General features: G+C 44.4%; 2 protein-coding genes and 1 pseudogene across 2 annotated transcripts; all 3 read left to right on the forward strand.

Moving 5' to 3' along the window:
- On the forward strand, positions 1 to 1,356 carry cnfn (cornifelin). The gene is made up of 3 exons (XM_038993257.1): positions 1 to 130; positions 335 to 471; positions 1,267 to 1,356. The coding sequence occupies exons 1-3, from the start codon at positions 1 to 3 to the stop codon at positions 1,354 to 1,356; spliced, it is 357 nt and encodes a 118-aa protein (XP_038849185.1).
- A 692-nt stretch (positions 1,357 to 2,048) lies between these two features.
- Positions 2,049 to 13,466, forward strand: LOC120047234 (annotated as a pseudogene).
- Positions 13,467 to 23,790: 10,324 nt separating this feature from the next.
- On the forward strand, positions 23,791 to 26,826 carry LOC120048667 (toll-like receptor 13). Its single transcript, XM_038994780.1, has one exon. The coding sequence runs from the start codon at positions 23,859 to 23,861 to the stop codon at positions 26,781 to 26,783; it is 2,925 nt and encodes a 974-aa protein (XP_038850708.1). The 5' UTR covers positions 23,791 to 23,858; the 3' UTR covers positions 26,784 to 26,826.
- Positions 26,827 to 27,091: the final 265 nt, after the last annotated feature.

Genomic DNA, 27,091 nt, shown 5'->3' on the forward strand with positions numbered 1-27,091 from the left:
ATGGCTTATCAGAGTGAGATGGTGATCAGCTCCCAGCCTCAGGTCACCATCAACAACTACACCGTGACCACCTCTGGGTCCTCAGATTGGAGCTCCAACGTTTGTGACTGCTGCGATGACTGTGGCATCTGTGAGTCCCCCTCTGTGTGTGTAAAATTATGCAAGCACAACGTTTGCATTGTGTTGAGTACACTGTTTAAAAATCCATAGACTGGGTGAGGTTACTCGGTATCAGGAGTTCTGCACAACTAATGTAACCGTGATGACCACTCAAACGGCCACGCCAACAATTAATGGTGGAGACAGTGTGTGACTTTAATGTTTTTTCTTCCAGGTCTGTGTGCGACCTTCGTGCCCTGTATCCTGGGCTGTAAGGTTGCACAGGACAATGGGGACAGTTGCTGTGTGCCTTTCCTCCCTGGAGCCTTGATCGCCCTGAGGACAAGCATCCGCAGCAAATACCGCATCCCTGTGAGTGACCCTACTACATCCTCAATACAAACCCTATGTCCAGGACTTAAATATAATGGGAAAAATACAATTCTAAGCCTCCTCAAAGAGTTGTAATTTAAATATTTCCTTTATCACTCTAACTGAATGTTAGCGAGTATAGTATATTATCACTCTAACTGAATGTTAGCGAGTATAGTATATAGTGTAAGGCTGGGAATCAATCCGATCTCGAGTTGATAGGCATTATGTTTTTTAAAGGCAATCCAATTGAGACAATATATGTAGCATTTACCGTGAGTGCGATCTCTGTGAACACAGGAACATTGCCTGAGATGCAATGCATATAACCTCCGATTTAATTGAATACTGGCCTTAGTCTAGTAGTGAAGACTGAAGGAGTCAACAGTTGGCTATTCCTATTAAAAAACAATGCAGTCAAGGATGTGCAAGTTTACAGTTAGCCACAACTGGGGGTTTTCATTCTGTTTTTCTACTGCAGACCATAGAATGCAAAAAAAGATGGGGAAAAAAAGAATGCAGAGATGAGAGTTTAGACAAGTCAATCTTATGGGCCCCCCCCTGTTCTCTCTCCACCCTCCTTTATAGAACTCCCCTGTAATAGGGTCAGGAGTTTTTCCTGACAACATGACCCGACCAAGAAAAACTCTGACCCTATTTATAGCCTAACTGCGACCTGACTAAGATTTTACTTTTCAGGTCATGTGGTCAAGCAAAAGTCAAGGCCCTACCTATAAGTGTTGTCATAGTGTTTATGTTATGCTTGACATGTTAACCTTTTATGTTTTTACTCAGGGTTCCGTGTGTGATGACTGGGTAGTCATGACCTGCCTGCCTTTCTGCGGACTCTGTCAGATGGCCAGGGAGCAGAAGATGAGAGGCTGATCGGTTAAATGAGGGGAATAGGGACAGGCTTAATGACAATCATGCATCCAGTCATGGGGAAAAAAACACTGTGTGCCTTCTGACGTCACAGGTATGATGTCACAGCCTGGTTGGAATATCCTATGCTTTGAACACAACTGTGTTGAAGTATTGCCTTGACTGTGGCCAGTCCATCCTATATTTATTATGAGCTGTGTAATACTCTTATAATACCATTATACTACTAAAGAACTGTAGCTTAAACTATACATTATAGTTTACTACTATGAGGTACTTTATATAGTGGTGTTTTGTATCATGATCCAATGGTGTGTATTTTCTTGTCTGAAAATGATTGAGATGTTTCGGATTTCAATAAAGCACAATTTTCACATTCAAATTAAAGTTGTTCTCCACTTTTTTTCATTTCCATGGAGATGGAGAGGAAAATCCAGGGGTAGAAAAGTCAAGAATGTGCTTTTCTACCAAAACTTTTTTTGACACATTCTTGACTGGAGTCCCTGGGTTTTCATCTCCCTCTCGATGTAAATAAAGAACAATAAATGGAGAGCAACTTTCAATTGAATGTGTCCCATGACTTCAGGTCAGTTGTATATTTTCTTCCTCTTTCTGTACAACCAAAGTGAAAATCGTGTCAGTCATTAATCAAGTATTAAGAGACACACTTTCATAATGTAGCAGAAAGGACCAACATGACACAGCCCTCAGAGCACAGGTAAAGCGGGACTGGAGGCTTTTGATTAAGATTATATGGGACTTCAGATATGATTTTGCTTTATTTTAATGTTATATTTAGACTCTCTTAACCTAAAAATAACAAAAGTATTTGATAACTCATAATCAAATTATGTTATGATGGATTATGATAGGTTAATGAAAGTTGTAGATTATGCAGGTGGGGTCCACTGAAAGTTGACTAGCAACAACTAGGACCTAAAAAACATCCAACATGAGCAGCCACAAAAATTGGCCAAGAAGAGGTAAAGAAAAGAAAAACCCACACCAAACTTAAAGGAAGCAAACCAAAAAGTGAACCAAATCAAAAACAGGGAAGATCAGTTAAAGGATTGTTTGTATAGAAATCAAATAGGTAGAGCCAACTAAAGGCGTTACGTCTCTCAAGACAATTGGAGCACTGGGCCAGCCACTCTTAAATAGCACCAGGGCTAGCACGGGTGAAACACCTTCCCAAGAACGAGATGACAAACCAGCTTAGGTGTAACATACTGACTAACGAGGTGACCCAAATCGGTGCGCCCCACGTGCTAACGTCCAACCTCGACATATATAAATGGAAAAACCAAAGCCAGTAACACATAACTACATATGACGACACCGAGGTCCGGACCTCGGTCATTTTTTCTAATTTGAAAATAATAATAAAATATATAATTTGTACACAATAAAGAAAATAAGTGATTGTTCAACTTCTAAATATTGCTTCCAGCGTCGATCAAAGCTCAGAAGGCTTATTTATCTTCTTGATCTGACAGAGTTCTAATCACGCCTGCCTTTGTGAACAAGTGGAATCATTAACAGTGGTTTGTTCGTTATGTTTGCTTGTGTCCCTCGGATTTGTCCTTTTTAGCAGCACATTCACCACTCCCTCAAACGGCCAACTCCGCCCTCACGCGGCACAGGCGGAGGGCCTGAAACATGAAACGGACTACCCCAGCTCAGAGCAGGTGTTGTGCCGAAAACCAAATAACCAAAATATTGTATTTTCAGCTGTTTTAAGCTGGTGTATACAACTACAAATCACATTTCTATTTGAATTTGATCGGGTGGCCCAAAAAGTTACATATTGCAGCTTTAAACAGTGCCTAAACTGAGCAAAAAATAGACTACTAAATTCTCACAATAACTTTGCTTTACAGAGAAGAGGCTACTGAGACAGACCCGTGATGTAGCTCTCACGCTTCGAACACACCGTAGTATGCAGCATCATCTGGATATGTATGCAACAAAAGTTAAACATTCACCCAATTTCTGTCAAGCCGTCTACACATACAGTTTGAGCATACGTTCGATAGCACCACACCGAACGAACGCACTGCTGCAAGGCAAAAGCAGCGTTTCATTGGAAATGAATGTAATTCTGGTGTAATTCTGGTCCAAAATGCAAAAACGCTGTTGGTGTGATAGAAGCGTCAGTGGTGAGGCTGAGGCAGGCTGCAATGCATGCAGAAGGAAGCAGAAGAGAGAGAGAGAGAGAGAGAGGTTAGTACAGTGGTTCCCAAACTTGGGGTGGGGCCCCATGTCAGGTCTCCTGAGAAAATCTGTACTAATCTTATCGAACAAGTTAAGAACTTTAAAAAAGGAGATTTATTTAAATATGAACATATCCACATGGCCTATCTTCCCTATAGGCCTATTTAAAATGCAATCAACATGCTAACAATACAGTTCTAAAAATGTAATACGTTTTTGTTTATATCGATGTTTGTTTGTCTTATCTCCATCACCCACTGGATATTATAGTTTACCCATCACCGTTTTTTACCACTACAAAACTGATATAAATACAGAATAGTAAGTCATATTCGAATAATTAATGTGAAGGGGCACGTGCTCAGTCCCCTCCTGTACTCCCTGTTTACTCATGACTGTACGGCCAGGCACGACTCCAACACCATCATTAAATTTGCCGATGACACAACAGTGGTAGGCCTGATCACCGCCAACGACGAGACAGCGTATAGGGAGGAGATTAGAGACCTGGCCGTGTGGTGCCAGGACAACAACCTCTCCCTCAGCGTGATCAAGACAAAGGAGATAATTGTGGACTACAAGAAAAAGAGGACAGAGCACGCCCCCATTCTCATCAACGGGGCTGCAGTGGAGCAGGTTGAGAGCTTCAACTTCCTTGGCGTCCACATCACCAACAAACTAACATGGTTCAAGCACACCAAGACAGTTGTGAAGAGGGCACGACAAAACATATTCCCCCTCAGGAGACTGAAAAGATTTGGCATGGGTCCTCAGATCCTCAAAAGGTTCTACATCTGCACCATCGAGCGCATCCTGACTGGTTGCATCACTGCCTGGTATGGCAACTGCTTGGCCTCCGACCGCAAAGCACTACAGAGGGTAGTACGAACTGCCCAGTACTTCACTGGGGCCAAACTTCCTGCCATCCAGGACCGCTACACCAGGCTGTGTCAGAGGAAGGCCCTAAAAATTGTCAAAGACTCCAGCCACCCTAGTCATAGACTATACTCTCTGCTACCGCACAGCCAAGTCTTGGTCCAAGAGGCTTCTAAACAGCTTCTTCCCCCAAGCCATAAGACTCCTGGACATCTAGTCAAATGGCTACCCAGACTATTTGCATTGCCCCCCCCCCCCCGTCTTTACACCATAGTCACTTTAATAACTCTACCTTCATGTACAGTTGAAGTTGGAAGTTTACATACACTTAGGTTGGAGTCATTAAAACTCGTTTTTCAACCACTCCACACAATTCTTGTTAACAAACTATAGTTTTGGCAAGTCGGTTAGGACATCTACTTTGTGCATGACACCATTAATTTTTCCAACAATTGTTTACAGACAGATTATTTCACTTATAATTCATTGTATCACAATTCCAGTGGGTCAGAAGTTCACATACACTAAGTTGACTGTGCCTTTAAACAGCTTGGAAAATTCCAGAAAATGATGTCATGGCTTTAGAAGCTTCTAATAGGCTAATTTACATTATTTGAGTCAATTGGAGGTGTAACTGTGGGTGTATTTAAAGGCCTACCTTCAAACTCAGTGCCTCTTTGCTTGACATCATGGAAAAATCAAAAGAAATCAGCCAAGACCTCAGAAAAAAATTGTAGACCTCCACAAGTCTGGTTCATACTTGGGAGCAATTTCCAAACGCCTGAAGGTACCACGTTCATCTATTCAAACAATAGTACTCAAGTATAAACACCATGGGACCACACAGTCGTCATACCGCTCAGGAAGGAGACGTGTTCTGTCTCCTAGAGATGAACCTACTTTGGTGCGAGAACAGCAAAGGACCTTGTGAAGATGCTGGAGGAAACAGGTATGAAATTATCTATAGCCACAGTAAAACAAGTCCTATATCGACATAACCTGAAAGGTCGCTCAGCAAGGAACAAGCCAATGCTGGGTCTTCCAAATGGACAATGACCCCAAGCATACTTCCAAAGTTGTGGCAAAATGGCTTAAGGACAACAAAGTCAAGGTATTGGAGGGGCCATCACAAAGCCCTGACCTCAATCATATAGAAAATTTGTGGGCAGAACTGAAAAAGCATGTGTGAGCAAAGAGGCTTACAAACCTGACTCAGTTACACCAGCCCTGTCAGGAGGAATGGGCAGAAATTCACCCAACTTATTGTGGGAAGCTTGTGGAAGGCTACCCGAAATGTTTGACCCAAGATAAACAATTTAAAGGCAATGCTACCCAAATACTAATTGAGTGTATGTAATCTTCTGACCCACTGGGACTGTGATGAAAGAAATAAAAGCTGAAATAAATCATTCTCTCTACTATTATTCTGACATTTCACATTCTTAAAATAAAGTGGTGATCCTAACTGACCTAAGACGGGGAATATTTAGTAGGATTACATGTCAGGAATTGTGAAAAACTGAGTTTAAATGTATTTGGCTAAGGTGTATGTAAACATACTGTAAACGGAAATGTGCAATGTAAATGTACCATTCATACCCTTTGAATGATGCAAGTATAATGATGTAATTGGAATTTCAATTCACTTCACGAATTGACTAAAGTGAAATATTTTTAAACACTATATACTGTACACTATAATTACATAAACTATAATTACAATATACTGTACACACTAAAATTACATGCCACCAAACTGTGGCAGTCTGGTGTAGTGGTTAGCCCCCAAGACACTGGACCACATATACCCCTGGTGATGTGGATACAATTCCCTCTCAACCCGTCCTCTCAGTCTCCGTCTGTATTTGCTTCCCCTCTACATCTTCGACTATCACTGTCCATAAAACAATAACAAAAAATTATAATTTAAAAACAAAACTGTGATCTTTGTCCAACTTACAAAGACATCATTGGGAGATGTCTGAGGTGAGGTTGAGGTGTATCATGATATGGTGAAGGAAAATACCTAATGGAAAAGAGGAACATAAAGCCGCAAGAGAACTAACAATTAACAATGGCACAGTTCTTTTTTTATTTTCCAATGAAGTCACTGAGAAATGTATTGTAAAGTCGCTAAAATGTGTTTTTCCCTTCCCAATTGAGCTGTCTTATTGGCATGCATACCCATGGAGAATATAGGAGTCTAACTCATTTAAAGAAACAAAAATAACACGTTTATTTTCCCTTGTAGAACATTACTCACCTTTTCCCTTTCCTGCTGCACACGTCAGACAACATGGCCGGAGTAAAAGATGTAATGTAAATACCTTTGACCACCTTCCAACCCTCAGGACGCTTCAGGTTGACAATAACCATCTGGAGACCATAGACAACCAGGCATTCCAAAATATGATCTGAACAAAATATCAAATCTCAGCTCCTCTGTATTTTAAGACCTCAAGAAACTTGTCAACCTGTCACTAAATAATAACTCACTGATTATGCTCCCTCCGGGTATTTTCTCTTCACTCTCCAATCTGGGTGTCCTCATATTACGGCAGAACTACCTGAACAACTTCTCTGCGGTGGCAGAATCTGTGACTCACTTAACGAAGCTGACAAAACTAGACCTGTGCAATAACTATCTAACGTCCATCCATCATTCTAACCATACAGACCTACCGGAGTCCCTCACCACCCTCTATCTCTGTAAAAACAAACTGGTTACTTTAGCATGTGAGTGGGGCTTCCTCAGCCATGTACTACTGCTGGATCTCTCCTACAATAACCAGCTCCCTTCGAGGGCTTTTCAAGGTCTGGACTTGCAGAAGCTAAACTACATGCGTTTGCATTCAACCAATGTTACAGTGCCAGAGCTTTTGAACGTCAGCAATGTTAGAGCTGGGAACATAGACTTCTCTGGTATGGGGTTGAAGACTGACAATCTGCTCATGGAGTTATGCAGTCTTGAGTACAAAGGTCACATTTTTAAAAAGCTGTGTCTGGAAACCAATGGGATACTGTCATTGCGGAAGAACACACTTTCCAACTGTCCACCAATCCGAGGTTTATCGGATCTTTCCTTCAACCAGTTGAGGAAGGTAAGATGCCTCCACTTTCTCAAAGAACATGATCAAATCAAGAAGTTCAGCAAAGAAAAAAACCACCTCACCTCCCTAATGTCCTGCAACAGACAGAACCTCGTTCCCAAATCTGACAGATCTGAGCAACCATTACAAATCGCATACTCAAAGTCAACTCTTTTGCTTTCCACCACACACCAAATGCGAAGACCCTACAACTCGCAGCAGACACTTTTGACAATCTGACCAACTTGACTTTCCTCTCCTTGGACAACTCCTGTGCCGGGGTGATGCAGCTGCAGCCGGGCGTCTTCAAAAACCTGCGGAAGTTGAGCAAGCTCAGCGCAAGGAACATGGGCATCCAGTCCTTCTCAAAGGAGGTTTTTAGGGATCTGACAGAGCTGCAGATCTTGCTTCTCAACCAAAACGTAATGCAATCCTTAGATGTGAATGTGCTGGAGGCTCTGCGTAATATTCCTCTTAGTTGTACCTGCCTCAACAGCGATCTTCAGTACTGGACTTTCACAAACCAGAGAGTCCAGTTAGTCTTACTCTATTGACTACATTGCCCAGAAAAAAACTCCAACAAACCATACACAACTTTGACACCAATGTCTTCTACCTGGACCTGGGAGAGTACCTTTAAGCCACCACAACCACTGTGATTTTACTGCTGACTATAATCCCGCTTAGTAGACCAGCTACTTCCCAACCTGGAGGGCAACGGAGCCTCTTTCTGGCTGTGCCTGCACCACCGTGACTTTGAGCTGGGCCGCAACATTGTGGACAACATCGTCTCTGCCGTGTACAGTAGCCGCAATACCATCTGCGTGGTTAACAGGCACTTCCGGCACAGCGAGTGTTGCTCCCTGGAGATCCAGCTGGCCAGCTACAGGCTCTTCCACGAGCTCCGGGACGTGCTCCTGCTCATATTCCTGGACCCCATCGCTGAAAGGCAGCTGTTGGCTTACCACCGTATGAGAAAGGTAATGTTGAAGGAGACCTACCTGCAGTGGCCGGGGTCAGACTGCACTGAGCCGGTCAAGGCCCAGGAACTGTTTTGGAACCATCTGAGGAGGGCACTGAGGAGCGGGAGCAGCAGGTTTGAAGAGGAAGAGGGGTGGGAAGAATAGTTAATTCAGCCACCGACGATGATGCTAAGTATTACTTAATGCCTTTAGGAAAGGGTTAGAGGACACACTTTGCCCTAGCAGCAGCCTGATTCCTGGATATGAAACAAAGTTCAATGTTGTAAAAGTACTAAAATGAGGCACACATACACAGAGAGAGGAACTGAATATTTTGTAAATGTGTCCTCAGTACAATGATGTTCTACTTGCTTTGATCGATTGCTATAATAAGCTAGTCATAATTTGTTTCCTTTTTTAATTTGCTCTCATGGCAAACAAACTTAATCCTGTCGTGATCAGTACTTAATAATATTGTAATACTGTGTGTACATTTAAAAGATGTAGAGGGAAATGGAAATGGGTATTAAATTGATGAGACGTACCCTGACAAATCATGTTGCAAAGTTAATTTAAATATTCTATAATAATTATATCACTGGCTCAAATTGTAATACACTGACAGATGAGATCTACTACTTAATGACTAAAGGAAATGGTTAGAGGACACACTTTGCCCTGGCAACAGCCTGATTCCAGGATATGAAACTAAGTTCAATGTAGAAAAGTACTGAAATTATGCCTACCCACACACATACAAAGCCAGAGAGGAACTGAATATCTTGTGAAAGTGCCTTCATTACCACAACATTCTACTTGTGTCACGCCCTGGCCTTAGTATTCTTTGTTTTCTTTATCATTTTAGTTAGGTCAGGGTGTGACATGGGGAATGTTTGTGGGTTTTGTCTAGTTTAGGGTGTGTGTATTGTTTAGGGGGTTTTGTAGTAGGTATGGGGTAGTGTTCAGTGTAGGTGTTTAGGAAAGTCTATGGTTGCCTGATTTGGTTCTCAATCAGAGACAGCTGTTTATTGTTGTCTCTGATTGGGAGCCATATTTAAGGCAGCCATAGGCTTTAGGTGTTTGTGGGTAATTGTCTATGTTGAACGTTTGTAGCTTGTGTATGCACTAACGTTTGTAGCTTCACGGTCGTTTGTTGTTTTGTTTCAGTTTATGTATAGTGTTCGTTTCGTGTTTTCTCTCTTCTAAATAAAAGAAGATGTATTTTCCACACGCTGCGCCTTGGTCCTCTCTCTCACCCATAGACGATCGTGACAGAATTACCCACCAGAATCGGACCAAGCGGCGTGTAAAACAACAACGGGAGCAGTGCATAAAGGATTCATGGACATGGGAGGAGATATTTGATGGAAAGGGACCTTGGGCACAACCGGGAGAATATCGCCTCCGTCGTGAAGAGCTGGAGGCAGCTAAAGCGGAGAGGCGGCGATATGAGGAGGCAGCACGGAAACAAGGCTGGAAACCCGTAAGTCAAACCCAAAAATGTATTGGGGGGGGGGGGGGGGGGGCTCTCGGGTAGTGTAGTTGGGTCAGTCAGGAGACGTGAGCCAACTCCTCCTGCTTACCGTAAGGAGCTGGTGAGGGCGGATTTGGAGGTGAGTGACGCAGAGACAGTAAAGGAGAAATTGGAGGAGAGAGTTATGAGGGATGTACTGGTTTGGTGCATGAGGCACGGCATCCGTCCGACTGAACGTGTTGGTGAGTTAATGTCACCGGGAACAGCTCTCCATACTCGTCCTGAGGTGCGTGCTAGCCATCTGGTTGAGACAGTGCCTACACCACGCACAAAGCCTCCTGTGCGTCTCCAGAGTCCTGTGCGTTTTCAGAGCCCTGTTCCTCCTCCACGCACTCTCCCTGTGGTGCGTGTCTCCAGCCCAGTGCCTCCAGTTCCGGCACCACGCATCAAGCCTCCTGTGCGTCTCCAGAGCCCTGTACGCACTGTTCCTTCTCCCCGTACTCGCCCTGATGTGCGTGCCCTCAGCCCGGTACCACCAGTGCCGGTACCACGCACCAGGCCTATAGTACGCCTTGAGAGTCCAGTGTGCCCTGTTGTTGTTCCCCGCACTAGCCTGATGGTGCGTGTCATTAGCCCGGTACCTCCAGTTCCGGCACCACGCACTAGGCCTACAGTGCGTCTCAGCCGGCCAGAGTCTGCCGTCTGCCCAGCGGCGCCTGAACTGCCCGTCTGCCCAGCGGCGCCTGAACTGCCCGTCTGCCCAACGGCGCCTGAACTGCCCGTCTGCCCAACGCCGTCTGAACTGCCCGTCTGCCAAGCACCGTCTGAACTGCCCGTCTGCCAAGCACCGTCTGAGCTGCCCGTTTGCCAAGCACCGTCAGAGCTGCCCGTCTGTCCCGAGCCGCTAGAGCCGTCCGCCAGACAGGATCAGCCAGAGCCGTCCGCCAGACAGGATCAGCCTGAGCCGCCCGTCTGCCAAGCACCGTCTGAGCCGCCCGTCTGCCAAGCACCGTCTGAGCCGCCCGTCTGCCAAGCACCGTCTGAGCCGCCCGTCTGCCAAGCACCGTCTGAGCCGCCCGTCTGCCAAGCACCGTCTGAGCCGCCCGTCTGCCAAGCACCGTCTGAGCCGCCCGTCTGCCAAGCACCGTCTGAGCCGCCCGTCTGCCAAGCACCGTCTGAGCCGTCAGCCAGCCAGGAGCAGCCAGATCCGTCAGCCAGCCAGGAGCAGCCAGATCCGTCCGCCAGCCAGGAGCAGCCAGATCCGTCCGCCAGCCATGAGCAGCCAGATCCGTCCGCCAGCCATGAGCAGCCAGATCCGTCCGCCAGCCATGAGCAGCCAGATCCGTCCGCCAACCATGAGCAGCCAGATCCGTCCGCCAGCCATGAGCAGCCAGATCCGTCCGCCAGCCATGAGCAGCCAGATCCGTCCGCCAGCCATGAGCAGCCAGATCCGTCCGCCAGCCATGAGCAGCCAGATCCGTCCGCCAGCCATGAGCAGCCAGATCCGTCCGCCAGCCATGAGCAGCCAGATCCGTCCGCCAGCCATGAGCAGCCAGATCCGTCCGCCAGCCATGAGCAGCCAGATCCGTCAGCCAGCCATGAGCAGCCAGATCCGTCAGCCAGCCATGAGCAGCCAGATCCGTCAGCCAGCCATGAGCAGCCAGATCCGTAAGCCAGCCATGAGCTGCCGTCCCTCAGTCCGGAGCTGCCGTCCTTCAGTCCGGAGCTGCCGTCCCTCAGTCCGGAGCTGCCGTCCCTCAGTCCGGAGCTACCCCTCAGTCCGGAGCTACCCATCCGTCCGGTGGCGCCATCTGGGATGGTTTTCAGTCCGGGACTTGCTACAAGGGTCGCCGCTCCAGAGGCGCCACCAAAGCGGGTATTGACAATGGTGGAGTGGGGGCCACGTCCCGCACCCGAGCCGCCACCATAATAAGGCCCACCCCGGATCCCCCCCTTCTATGTCAGGTTGTGCGGTCGGAGTCCGCACCTTTGGGGGGGGGGGGGTTACTGTCACGCCCTGGCCTTAGTATTCTTTGTTTTCTTTATCATTTTAGTTAGTTTAGGGATCTGACAGAGCTGCAGATCTTGCTTCTCAACCAAAACGTAATGCAATCCTTAGATGTGAATGTGCTGGAGGCTCTGCGTAATATTCCTCTTAGTTGTACCTGCCTCAACAGCGATCTTCAGTACTGGACTTTCACAAACCAGAGAGTCCAGTTAGTCTTACTCTATTGACTACATTGCCCAGAAAAAAACTCCAACAAACCATACACAACTTTGACACCAATGTCTTCTACCTGGACCTGGGAGAGTACCTTTAAGCCACCACAACCACTGTGATTTTACTGCTGACTATAATCCCGCTTAGTAGACCAGCTACTTCCCAACCTGGAGGGCAACGGAGCCTCTTTCTGGCTGTGCCTGCACCACCGTGACTTTGAGCTGGGCCGCAACATTGTGGACAACATCGTCTCTGCCGTGTACAGTAGCCGCAATACCATCTGCGTGGTTAACAGGCACTTCCGGCACAGCGAGTGTTGCTCCCTGGAGATCCAGCTGGCCAGCTACAGGCTCTTCCACGAGCTCCGGGACGTGCTCCTGCTCATATTCCTGGACCCCATCGCTGAAAGGCAGCTGTTGGCTTACCACCGTATGAGAAAGGTAATGTTGAAGGAGACCTACCTGCAGTGGCCGGGGTCAGACTGCACTGAGCCGGTCAAGGCCCAGGAACTGTTTTGGAACCATCTGAGGAGGGCACTGAGGAGCGGGAGCAGCAGGTTTGAAGAGGAAGAGGGGTGGGAAGAATAGTTAATTCAGCCACCGACGATGATGCTAAGTATTACTTAATGCCTTTAGGAAAGGGTTAGAGGACACACTTTGCCCTAGCAGCAGCCTGATTCCTGGATATGAAACAAAGTTCAATGTTGTAAAAGTACTAAAATGAGGCACACATACACAGAGAGAGGAACTGAATATTTTGTAAATGTGTCCTCAGTACAATGATGTTCTACTTGCTTTGATCGATTGCTATAATAAGCTAGTCATAATTTGTTTCCTTTTTTTATTTGCTCTCATGGCAAACAAACTTAATCCTGTCGTGATCAGTACTTAATAATATTGTAATACTGTGTGTACATTTAAAAGATGTAGAGGGAAATGGAAATGGGTATTAAATTGATGAGACGTACCCTGACAAATCATGTTGCAAAGTTAATTTAAATATTCTATAATAATTATATCACTGGCTCAAATTGTAATACACTGACAGATGAGATCTACTACTTAATGACTAAAGGAAATGGTTAGAGGACACACTTTGCCCTGGCAACAGCCTGATTCCAGGATATGAAACTAAGTTCAATGTAGAAAAGTACTGAAATTATGCCTACCCACACACATACAAAGCCAGAGAGGAACTGAATATCTTGTGAAAGTGCCTTCATTACCACAACATTCTACTTGTGTCACGCCCTGGCCTTAGTATTCTTTGTTTTCTTTATCATTTTAGTTAGGTCAGGGTGTGACATGGGGAATGTTTGTGGGTTTTGTCTAGTTTAGGGTGTGTGTATTGTTTAGGGGGTTTTGTAGTAGGTATGGGGTAGTGTTCAGTGTAGGTGTTTAGGAAAGTCTATGGTTGCCTGATTTGGTTCTCAATCAGAGACAGCTGTTTATTGTTGTCTCTGATTGGGAGCCATATTTAAGGCAGCCATAGGCTTTAGGTGTTTGTGGGTAATTGTCTATGTTGAACGTTTGTAGCTTGTGTGTGCACTAACGTTTGTAGCTTCACGGTCGTTTGTTGTTTTGTTTCAGTTTATGTATAGTGTTCGTTTCGTGTTTTCTCTCTTCTAAATAAAAGATGTATTTTCCACACGCTGCGCCTTGGTCCTCTCTCTCACCCATAGACGATCGTGACAACTTGCTTGAAATCCAGCTTTTGTAATGGACAAAACTAACTTAATCCTGCTGTGATCAGTACTTAATAATATTGTAATACTGTATGTATTACAGGAAAATGGATATGGACATGAGAAATAGGATGATCAGACAAATCATGTTGCAAAGTTAATTTACATATTCTATAAGTATACTTCTTGTTGGTAAATATCACTTTCTCAATGAGGAATGCACAAAATAAAACAAATAAATGAATGATCTATTATTTGATTTGAATATAAAATAGTGCGTTACTATGTACAGTATTATATTCACAGGTTTAATTTTATTCGGTCAATCTTAAATGGTGAGAATCTCAATTACATAATCGCATCCTCTCTCATCCTCAAAACCCAGAGGAAAAGGTCAGAGGGGAGGGACCTCTGAGAAGAGAAGATGTGAGAAGTATGTAATTGAGATCTTCCCATGGACAGCAGACAATCCTCTGCATAACGCATTCATGCTGATTTATGTCTTTGATCATCTGTGATAAAGAATTCTGCTTGTCAAAAATAATTTAAAATATACTTTGAGTAGGCCCAGTGGCAAAAAAAACCTGAGGGACACATTTGTGGATATTTTGTTCTGCCAAAGTTCTCACTGTAGCTGTCTGTAAACAGCATACTGTATAAGTTATGCAATGCATTTTATTTTATAGTGCTTCTATATGTTTTTGCATACACACGTTTCAATTAGAAGTATTCATACAATAAAAAATACAATCTGCTGCTGTTACTTTTCCACAGCATAATTGTGTTTTTATTGTCCAGGCTGTAAGTAGTTTTAGAGTATGGAAAACATATGAAAGAAAAGATTTCAAAATATTTGTAAAAATGCAAACATTTCCTGGCTGGCACTTTGTCTTCCTGCCAATCATATGGCCTGACGCTATTCAACAGAGAAATAAAACATCAAGTCAGTTGTAATTGTAAACAATTAGACTTGATGGTATGCATTTGGAAAATACTCACTCATCAACATAGCATATAGCCTAAGCATTGCACTTATGCATGTCTCTACTACACAGAGGCATCGCTATGCAGTCTCTGGACAGGCACAGTGGATGTGGATCAGTACAGTCTCATCCGGGGGAAAGACCAGCGTTCAGGGCTGGGGAAAGCAGGCAGGGACCCGGGGAGCAGAGGAGGGGACAGGCCACTCTCCAGCATGTGGGAGGGGGGATAGTAAGCCATGTCAGGAATGTGGGTCCTGGAGATTACAGGGCTGGTTGGGGGGCGGCAATTGAAAGGGTGGAGCTGATGACTGTCTAGTGGATAGTGGGTGAGAGCAGATGAGGATGAGGAAAATGGCTCCTTTCAATGTCATATGGATCTTGCTGCTGTGGCAAGTGTCTGTCTCTGTGTCTTCACCCTCTGTTATAGTTGTTCTTTATTTTAGGGCCAAGACTGTATTTACAGCCTAAAACTGCAGCCTGGCTGAGATCTCTCTCTTAAAGGTCACTTAGTCAAGAAAAAGTCAAGGCCCTACCTTTAAGTGGTTTCATAGTGTGTGATGTCAAGATTTATGTTTGTTTGTTTGTTTTTATCCAGGGATCCGTGCGTGATGACTAGGTAGCAGTGGTGTAAAGTACTTAAGTAGTACTTTAAAGTATTTTTACTTAAGTATTTTTGGGGGGTATCTGTACTTTATATATTTATATTTTTATATTTTTACTTCACTACATTTCTAAAGAAAATGCTGTACTTTTTACTCCATACATTTTTCCTTACAACCCAAAGTACTCATTACATTTTGAATGCTTAGCAGGACAGGAAAGTTGTGAAATTCACGTACTTATCAAGAGAACACGTGCTCATCCCTACAGCCTCTGGTCTGGCAGACTCACTGAACACAAATGCATCTTTTGTAAATAATGTTGGAGTATGCCCCTGGCTATCCATACAGTTTAAAAACAAGAAAATGGTGCAGTTTGTTTTGCTTAATTTAAGGAATTTGAAATGATTTATGCTTTTACTTCTACTTTTGATACTTACGTATATTTTAGAAATTACATGTACTTTTGATACTTAAGTATATTTAAAACCAAATAAACTCAGCAAAAAAATAAACGTCCTCTCACTGTCAACTGTGTTTACTTTCAGCAAACTTAACATATGTAAATATTTGTATGAACATAAGATTCAAAAACTGAGACATAAACTGAACAAGTTCCACAGACATGTGACTTACAGAAATTGAATAATGTGTCCCTGAACAAAGGGGGGGTCAAAATCAAAAGTAACAGTAACAGTCTGTATCTGGTATGGCCACCAGCTGCATTAAGTACTGCAGTGCATCTCCTCCTCATGGACTGTACCAGATTTGCCAGTTCTTGCTGTGAGATGTTACCCCACTCTTCCACCAAGGCACCTGCAAGTTCCCAGACATTTCTGGGGGGAATGGCCATAGCCCTCACCCTCCGATCCAACAGGTCCCAGATGTGCTCAATGGGATTGAGATCTGGGCTCTTTGCTGGCCATGGCAGAACACTGACATTCCTGTCTTGCAGGAAATCACGCACAGAGCGAGCAGTATGGCTGGTGGCATTGTCATGCTGGAGGGTCATGTCAGGACGAGCCTGCAGGAAGGGTACCACATGAGGGAGGAGGATGTCTTCCCTGTAACGCACAGCGTTGAGATTGCCTGCAATGACAACACTCAGTCCGATGATGCTGTGACACACTGCCCCAGACCATGACGGACCCTTCAACTCCAAATTGATCCCGCTCCAGAGCGAGATCAGTCCTGTCTGGTCCAGCGATGGTGGGTTTGTGCCCATAGGCGACTTTGTTGCCGGTGATGTCTGGTGAGGACCTTCCTTACAACAGGCCTACAAGCCATCAGTCCAGACACTCTCAGCCCATTGTGGACAGTCTGAGCACTGATGGAGGGATTGTGCATTTCTGGTGTAACTCGGGCAGTTGTTGTTGCCATCCTGTACCTGTCCCGCAGGTGTGATGTTCAGATGTACCGATCCTGTGCAGGTGTTGTTACATGTGGTCTGCCACTGCGAGGACGACCAGCTGTCCGTCCTGTCTCCCTGTAGCACTGTCTTAGCACTGTCTCACAGTACAGACATTGCAATGTATTGCCCTGGCCACATCTGCAGTTCTCATGTCTCCTTGCAGCATGCCTAAGGCACATTCACGCAGATGAGCAGGGACCCTGGGCATCTTTCTTTTGGTGTTTTTCAGAGTCAGTAGAAAGGCCTCTTTAGTGTCCTACATTTTCATAACTGTGACCTTAATTGCCTACCATCTGTAAGCTGTTAGTGTCTTAACGACCGTTCCACAGGTGCATGTTCATTAATTGTTTATGGTTCATTGAACAAGCATGGGAAACAGTGTTACTTTTACTCAAGTACTGTATGACAATTGGATACTTTTTCCACCACTGCTGGGTAGTCATGGCCTGCCTGCCTGCCTCTCTGCAGAATCTGTCAGACGGCCAGTTTACAGTTTCCTCAAAGGATGTACTTTGTATAGTGTTGTTTTATATCATGATTCAGTTAAGAAATGTGTGTATTTGTTTGTCTGAAAAGTACCTGATTACCTGAGTAAATAAAGCTTCTACCAAAGCCTCTTTTGGCAATTTTTTATTTGTAAAGGTTTGCTAAATGTTCATGGTCCTCCAGACTACCTGCCACACCCTCTTCAGCCAACTACCTCGGTGTGGTGGACACAATTAATCCAACCAACTTTCCTTCCTCTTTCTGTACAACCAAAGCGAGGCAGTCATTACACGATGAATAAGAGCCTAGCTTTCATAATGTAGCAGAAAGGACATGATACAGACATGATACAGCCCCCAGAACGGAGGTAAGGCTGGACTCAAGGCTTTTAATTAAAGATGAAATGGGACTTGAGATATGATTTTGCTTTATTTTAATGTGATTTGTAAAATAACTCTTGAAACGTGTTTGATAACCCTTCATTCAATTATGTTATGATGGATTATGATAGGCAAATGAAAGCTGTAGAAGTTGCTATGGATTATGATGAATGAAATTAAACTAATTTGTCAGATTATGAAAATTGCTGCATGCAGCATTACAAAAGTCAATGCTTTGATTTCTCACAGTGGTTGAGGGTCTTTCAATAAACGAGGGTACTAGCTGTTTAATTAGCCTACATTTTGCCATTTTTCCACATCATCAGGAAGAACATTTCTGAATGATAGTCAAGTGACGATCAACTGTCGTGTTCGTGCATTTTGGGGTCACAAGTTCCAGTGCCTTCAGAAAATATACTGACCCCTTGACTTTCTCCACATTTTGTTAAGTTACAGCCTTATTCTAAAATGTATTCAATTTTTTTTGCCCCTCATCAAATCTACACACAATACCCCATAATGACAAAGCAAAAACAGGTTTAGAAATGTTGGCTAATTTTATTAAAAATAAAACCCGGAAAACAGACCCTTTACTCAGCACTTTGTTGAAGCACCTTTGGAAGCAATTAGTCTCCAGTCTTCTTGGGTATGACACTACAAGCTTGGCACACCTGTATTTGGGGAGTTTCTCCCGTTCTTCTCTGCAGATCCTCTCAAGCTCTGTCAGGTTGGATGGGGAGCGTTTCTGCACAGCTATTTTCAGGTCTCTCCAGAGATGTTCGATCAGGTTTAAGTCTGGCTGGGCCACTCATGGACATTCATAGACTTGTCCCAAAGCCACTCCTGCGTTGTTTTGGCTGTGTGCTTAGGGTCATTGTCCTGTTGGAAGGTGAACCATCGCCCCAGTTTGAGGTCCTGAGAGCTCTGGAGCAGGTTTTCATCAAGGATCATGATTATGCCACCACCATGCGTCACCGTAAGGATGGTGCCAGGTTTCCTCCAATCTTGGTTTCATCAGACCAGAGGTCTGAGAATCTTTACTGTAGGTGCCTTTTTGCCAATTCCAAGCGGGCGGTCATGTGCCTTTTACTGTGGAGTGGCTTCCATCTGGCCACTACCATAAAGGCCTGATTGGTGGAGTACTGCAGAGATGGTTGTCCTTCTGGAAGGTTCTCCCATCTCCACAGAGGAACTCTGGAGCTCTGTCAGAGTGACCATCGGGTTCTTGGTCACCTCCATGACCAAGGCCCTTCTTCCCAGATTGCTCAGTTTTGCAGGGCGGTCAGCTCTAGGAAGAGTCTTGGAGGTTCCAAACTTCTTTCATTAAAGAATATTGGAGGCCACTGTGTTCTTGGGGACCTTCAATGCTCCAGACATTTTTTTGGTACCCTTCCCCAGATCTGTGGCTCGACACAATCCTGTCTCGGCACTCTACGGACAATTCCATCGACTTCATGGCTTGGTTTTTGCTCTGACATCACTGTCAATTGTGGGACCTTATATAAACAGGTATGTGCCTTTCCAAATCATAACTTTCAGACGTTTTTGTGCCTCGGATTGAACACAGTCTAACGCGCATTGTGTCGGCAGACTATAATATAAACACAACATGTAAAGTGTTGGTCCCAACATACACACAAAAAACATCTCTCAAATTGTGTGCACAAATCTGTTTACATCCCTGTTAGTGAGCATTTCTCCTTTGCCAAGATAATCCATCCACCTGACAGGTGTGGCATATCAAGAAGCTGATTAAACGGCATGATCACTACACAGGTGCTCCTTGCGTTGTGGACAACAAAAGGCCACTTTAAATGTGCATTTTTGTCACACAACACAATGCCACAGATGTCTCAAGTTTGAGGGAGTGTGCAATTGTGGGTGAGAGGGGGGGTGCTGAGGCGTATTTCTGTCTGTAATAAAGCCCTTTTGCGGAGAGTCTGGGCCTTGCTCCCCAGTGGGTGGGCCTATGCCCTCCCAGGCCCACCCATGGCTGCACCCCTGCCCAGTCATGTGAAATCCATAGACTAGGGCCTAACTTAATGAAATGGACTGATTTGATCCCAATGTTACACTTGGGCCCCACTATTTACAGAAAAACCCTTGAGCAGCATTCATACCTATGACACGAGCTGTATGATCCATTTCTTGATCTGGATTGGGGTCATTTCCAACTTAATTTTGTGTCATTCAGGATTAGAACTAAAATGTCAGTTCAAATTGTCATACTATTCATACTTTCAAGGATGCAAGTATAATAATTGCAATTCATTTTAGATAAATTCTCATTTAAATTATGTCATTGGAATTTCAAATTGCTTCCCGAATTGACTGAAGTGAAATCTTTTTAAACACTAAAACTGTGAACTGTGGCAGTCTGGTTTAGTGGTTATCCTCCAAGACTCTGGGCCACATATACCCCTGGCGATATGGGTACAATTCCCTCTTAACCCGTCCTCTCTGCATCTGCCTCCCCTCCACATTTCCGACTACATTTTATAAAAAATGTAAATGAATAAAAGATTTAATAACAAAACTGAACTCTGTCCAACTTAAAAGACCCATTGGGAGATGTCTGAGGTGAGGTTGAGGTGTATCATGATAAGGTGAAGGAAAGTACAGTGCCTTACAATAGTATTCATCCCCCTTGGTGTTTTTCCTATTTTGTTGCATTACAACCTGTAATTTAAATATATTTTTATTTGAATTTCATGTGATGGACATACTTCACCAATTTGGACTATTTTGTGTGAAATTAGAAAAATAACTTTTCAAAAAATGTAAAAAAATTATAATCGGAAAAGTGGTGCGTGCACATGTATGTGGTGCAACCAATTACCTTCAGAAGTCAAATAATTTGTTAAATAAAGTCCACCTGTGTGCAATCTAAGTGTCACACATTGTGTCACATATTGTGTCACATGATCTCAGTATATACAGTGGGGAGAACAAGTATTTGATACACTGCCGATTTTACAAGTTTTCCTACTTACAAAGCATGTAGAGGTCTGTAATTTTTATCATAGGTACACTTCAACTGTGAGAGACGGAATCTAAAACAAAAATCCAGAAAATCACATTGTATGATTTTTAAGTAATTAATTTGCATTTTATTGCATGACATAAGTATTTGATCACCTACCAACCAGTAAGAATTCCAGCTCTCACAGACCTGTTAGTCTTTCTTTAAGAAGCCCTCCTGTTCTCCACTCATTACATGTATTAACTGCACCTGTTTGAACTCGTTACCTGTATAAAAGACACCTGTCCACACACTCAATCAAACAGACTCCAACCTCTCCACAATGGCCAAGACCAGAGAGCTGTGTAAGGACATCAGGGATAGAATTGTAGACCTGCACAAGGCTGGGATGGGCTACAGGACAATAGGCAAGCAGCTTGGTGAGAAGGCAACAACTGTTGGCGCAATTATTCGAAAATGGAAGAAGTTCAAGATGACGGTCAATCGCCCTCGGTCTGGGGCTCCATGCAAGGCAGGACCTGGTCAATGACCTGGAGAGAGCTGGGACCACAGTCTCAAAGAAAACCATTAGTAACACACTACGCCGTCATGGATTAAAATCCTGCAGCACACACAATGTCCCCCTGCTCAAGCCAGCGCATGTCCAGGCCCGTCTGAAGTTTGCCAATGACATCTGGATGATCCAGAGGAGGAATGGGAGAAGGTCATGTGGTCTGATGAGACAAAAATTGAGATTTTTGTCTAAACTCCACTCGCCGTGTTTGGAGGAAGAAGAAGGATGAGTACAACCCCAAGAACACCATCCCAACCGTGAAGCATGGAGGTGGAAACATCATTCTTTGGGGATGCTTTTCTGCAAAGGGGACAGGACGACTGCACCGTATTGAGGGGAGGATGGATGGGGCCATGTATCGCGAGATCTTGGCCAACAACCTCCTTCCCTCAGTAAGAGCATTGAAGATGGGTCGTGGCTGGGTCTTCCAGCATGACAACGACCCGAAACACACAGCCAGGGCAACTAAGGAGTGGCTCCGTAAGAAAAATCTCAAGGTCCTGGAGTGGATTAGCCAGTCTCCAGACCTGAACCCAATAGAACATCTTTGGAGGGAGCTGAAAGTCCGTATTGCCCAGCGACAGCCCCGAGACTCGGTCTCATGCTACCACTAGAGTGAAAGCACCGCCAGCATTCAAAAGTGACAAAAACATCAGCCAGGAAGCATAGGAACTGAGAAGTGGTCTGTGGTCACCACCTGCAGAACCACTCCTTTATTGGGGGTGTCTTGCTAATTGCCTATAATTTCCACCTTTTGTCTATTCCATTTGCACAACAGCATGTGAAATTTATTGTCAATCAGTGTTGCTTCCTAAGTGGACAGTTTGATTTCACAGAAGTGTGATTGACTTGGAGTTACATTGTGTTGTTTAAGTGTTCCCTTTATTTTTTTGAGCAGTGTATATATATATATATATATATATATATATATATATATATATATATATATATATATATATTTACCTGTTCTGAAAGGCCCCAGAGTCTGCAACACCACTAAACAAGGGGCATCACCAAGCAAGCGACACGACGAAGACCAAGGAGCTCTCCAAACAGTTCAGGGACAAAGTTGTGGAGAGGTACAAACCAGGGTTGGGTTATAAAAAAATATCTGAAACTTTGAACATCCCACGGAGCAAGATTAAATCCATTATTTAAAAACGGAAAGAATATGGCACCACAACAAACCTGCCAAGAGAGGGCCGCCCACCAAAACTCACGGACCAGGCAAGGAGGGCATTAATCAGAGGCAACAAAGAGACCAGAGATAACCTTGAAAGAGCTGCAAAGCTCCACAGCGGAGATTGGAGTATCTGTCCATAGGACCACTTTAAGCCGTACACTCCGCAGAGCTGGGCTTCACGGAAGTGGCCAGAAAAATCCATTGCTTAAAAAGAAAAAATAAGTAAACACGTTTGGTGTTTGCCTAAAGGCATGTGGGAGACTCCCAAAACAAATGGAAGAAGGTACTCTGGTCAGATGAGACTAAAATTGAGCCTTTTGGCCATCAAGGAAAACGCTATGTCTGGCCAAACCCAACACCTCTCATCACCCTGAAAACATCCTCTCAGGATGGTGTTTTTCATCGGCAAGGACTGGGAAACTGGTCAGAATCTAAGGAATGATGGATGGTGCTAAATACAGGGAAATTCTTGAGGGAAACCTGTTTCAGTCTTCCAGAGATTTGAGACTTGGACGGAGGTTCACCATCCAGCAGGACAATGACCCTAAGCATACTGCTAAAGCAACATTCGAGTGGTTTAAGGGGAAACATTTGAATGTCTTGGAATGGCCTAGTCAAAGCCCAGACCTCAATCCAATTGACAATCTGTGGTGTGACAAAGATTGCTGTACATCAGGAGAACCCATTCAACTTGAAGGAGCTGGAGCAGTATTGCCATGAAGAGTGGGCAAAAATCCCAGTGTCTAGATGTGCCAAGCTTATAGAGACATACCCCAAGAGACTTGCAGCTGTAATTGCTGCAAAAGGTGGCTCTACAAAGTATTGACTTTGGGGGAGGGTTGCATAGTTATGTATGCTCAAGTTCTGTTTTTTTGTCTTATTTGTTTCACAATAAAAACTATTCTGTATCTTCAAAGTGGTAGACATGTTGTGTAAATCAAATGATACAACCCCCCCCAAAAAAATAAGTCAGGTTGTAAGGCAACAAAATAGGAAAAATGCCAAGGGTGGTGAATAGTTTCGCAAGCCACTGTACCTAATGGAAAAGAGGAACCTGAAAGCCACGAGAACTAAGACTTTTGTTTTCCAGTGAAGTCACTGAGAAATGTATTGTAAAGTTGCTAAAATGTGTTTTTCCCTTCTTCCATTTAGCTGGCTTTCTTATCAGCATTCTCAACCATGGAGAATAAAGAAGTATAATTCAGGATGATTATGACAGCCATACAGCTCTTTTGAAGAAAGAAAATCAACAGCTTTATTTTCCCAATGCATGCATTTCCTGGAACTTAAAATGAACGTACTGTGATTTTAAAGGACAAGATTCCCCTTGGAAAGAGTTCAGAACCATTGGAGGAGATGTAGAACATTACTCACCTTATTACTCTCCTGCTGCACACGTCAGACAACATGGCCGGGCTAAAATATAAAATATTGGCATCAGTGGCAATTGTCCTTCACATTGCCCAGTTCACAGTTGGCTATAGCTTCAGGAATTGCACTGAGGATCCAACCTCAAACCACACAAAATTCATTTGCATCCATCACCAGGCAAAGAACATTTCTACCATTGTAGGTGACCTGCCACCTTATGCCACCACAATTATAATCTCCGTAAACCTGATAAAACACATACCTGACAATACCTTTGATCACTTTCCTAACCTCAGGACTCTTCAGATTGACAATAACCATCTGGAGACCATAGATAACCAGCCATTCCAAAATATGAGCCAACTGAAGAGCCTAAACCTGTCCTTGAACAAAATATCAAATCTCAGCTCCTCTGTATTTCAAGACCTCAAAAACCTTGTCAACCTGTCACTAAATAATAACTCACTGATTATGCTCCCTCCGGGTATTTTCTCTTCACTCTCCAATCTGGATGTCCTCATATTACGGCAGAACTACCTGAACAACTTCTCTGCGGTGGCAGAATCTGTGACTCACTTAACGAAGCTGACAAAACTAGACCTGTGCAATAACTATCTAACGTCCCTCCATCATTCTAACCATACAGACCTACCGGAGTCCCTCACCTCCCTCTATCTCTGTAAAAACAAACTGGTCACTTTAGCATGTGAGTGGGGCTTCCTCAGCCATGTACTACTGCTGGATCTCTCCTACAATAACCAGCTCCCTTCGAGGGCTTTTCAAGGTCTGGACTTGCAGAAGCTAAACTACATGCGTTTGCGTTCAACCAATGTTACAGTGCCAGAGCTTTTGAATGTCAGCAATGTTAGAGCTGGGAACATAGACTTCTCTGGTATGGGGTTGAAGACTGACAATCTGCTCATGGAGTTATGCAGCCTTTTGAGTACAAAGGTCACATTTGTTAAAAAGTTGAGTCTGGGAAGCAATGGGATTCTGTCATTGCGAAAGAACACACTTTCAAACTGTCCACCAATCCGAGGTTTATTGGACCTTTCCTTCAACCAGTTGAGGAAGGTAAGATGCCTCCACTTTCTTAAAGGACAGGATCAAATCAAGAACTTCACAGCAGAGAAAAACCACCTCACCTCCCTAATGTCCTGCAACAGACAGAACCTCTCTTTCCCAAATCTGACAGATCTGAGCTACCGTTACAATCGCATACTCAAAGTCAACTCTTTTGCTTTCCACCACACACCAAATGTGAAGACCCTACAACTCAACATAAACATAATCGCCTATCTTGACCATAAGGCTTTCAGTGGGCTGACTAGTCTTGTCACACTGCGTCTGGACAATAACCTCCTGACCGATCTGTACAAGGATAGCTTTGAAGATCTGCATAGCCTGGAAATACTTAATCTACGTAACAATCAGATAGCTGTTATTTTCAACAAGACTTTCCATTCACTCAAATGCCTGCACATTTTGGATCTTGGAGGGAACAAAATCAGTCATTTTGAAGAGTCAGCCTTTGTGGGGCTCGTTAACCTGGCCAATTTGTACCTCGACGGAAACAATCTCAAACAGATCGACAGCGCCAAGTTTAAACCATTCCACGCCACACTTGAAGTTCTTGATCTACATGGGAATCAGGTTAGCTTCTCCTCTAAACGTACCAACTCTCCTTTCGTGAATCTAACAAAACTTCGCAACCTCAAACTAGATGCGCAGATGCCCCACGGCCTCAACATGCTGCCTTATGCCTTTTTCCGTGGTCTCAACTCCCTCCAATCGCTCTACCTCACCGACAATCACATCTTCAGCTTCGCAGCAGACACTTTTGACGATCTGACCAACTTGACTTTCCTCTCCTTGGACAACTCCTGTGCCGGGGTGATGCAGCTGCAGCCGGGCGTCTTCAAAAACCTGCGGAAATTGAGCAAGCTCAGTGCAAGGAACATGGGCATCCAGTCCTTCTCAAATGAGGTTTTTGGGAATCTGACAGAGCTGCAGATCTTGCTTCTCAACCAAAACGTAATGCAATCCTTAGATTGGAAAGTGCTGGAGGCTCTCCCTAAACTGCGCTACCTGGACCTGCGCAACATTCCTCTTAGTTGCACCTGCATCAACAGTCACCTGCAGAACTGGACTTTGACTAACCAGAGAGTCCAGTTAGTCTTACTATACAGTTTACAGTGCCAAGATAAAAAACTCCAAAAAAGCTTCTACAACTTTGACACCAATGTTTGCTACCTGGACCTGGGAGAGTACCTTTTTGCTACCACAACCACTGTGATTTTACTGCTGACTATAATCCCACTTCTCTACACCAAGCTGTATTGGAAACTGAAGTATAGCTATTATGTGTTCCGCTCCTGGTTCGGCCAACACTGGCGCAGGCTGAGGCAGAAAGAGGAGCACTGCAAATACGATGCTTTCATCTCCTATAACTCGGCGGACGAGCCCTGGGTACTAGACCAGCTACTTCCCAACCTGGAGGGCAACGGAGCCTCTTTCCGGCTGTGCCTGCACCACCGTGACTTTGAGCTGGGCCGCAACATTGTGGACAACATCGTCTCCGCCGTGTACAGCAGCCGCAAGACCATCTGCGTGGTTAGTAGGAATTTCCTGTGCAGCGAGTGGTGCTCCCTGGAGATCCAGCTGGCCAGCTACAGGCTCTTCCACGAGCTCCGGGACGTGCTCCTGCTCATCTTCCTGGAGCCCATCCCTGAAAGACAGCTGTCGGCTTACCACCGTATGAGAAAGGTCATGTTGAAGAAGACCTACCTGCAGTGGCCGGGGTCAGACTGCACTGACCCGGTCAAAGCCCAGGAACTGTTTTGGAACCATCTGAGGAGGGCACTGAGGAGCGGGAGCAGCAGGTTTGAAGAGGAGGATGAGGGGAGGGAGGAATACTTCAATCAGCCACCGACGGATGATAACTATTACTTAATGCCTTAAGGAAAGGGTTATAGGACACACTTTGCCCTAGCAGCAGCCTGATTCCTGGATATGAAACAAAGTTCCATGTAGTAAAAGTACAGAAATTATGCACACACACAGACACATACAAAGACAGAGAGAGGAACTGAATCTCTTGTAAATATGTTCTTTGTGCCATGATTTTCTACTTGCTTGAAATCAAGCATTGTCTATGCTTTGATTGATTGCTATAATAAGCTTAATTCATTTTTGGGGGGCTTTTGTAATTTGCTCATGGAAAAAAAACACATTTAATCCTGTTCTGTACTAAATAATATTGTAATAAT

Source organism: Salvelinus namaycush, chromosome 5, assembly GCF_016432855.1.
Source record: "Salvelinus namaycush isolate Seneca chromosome 5, SaNama_1.0, whole genome shotgun sequence".
In the NCBI taxonomy this organism is placed as follows: Eukaryota; Metazoa; Chordata; class Actinopteri; order Salmoniformes; family Salmonidae; genus Salvelinus; species Salvelinus namaycush.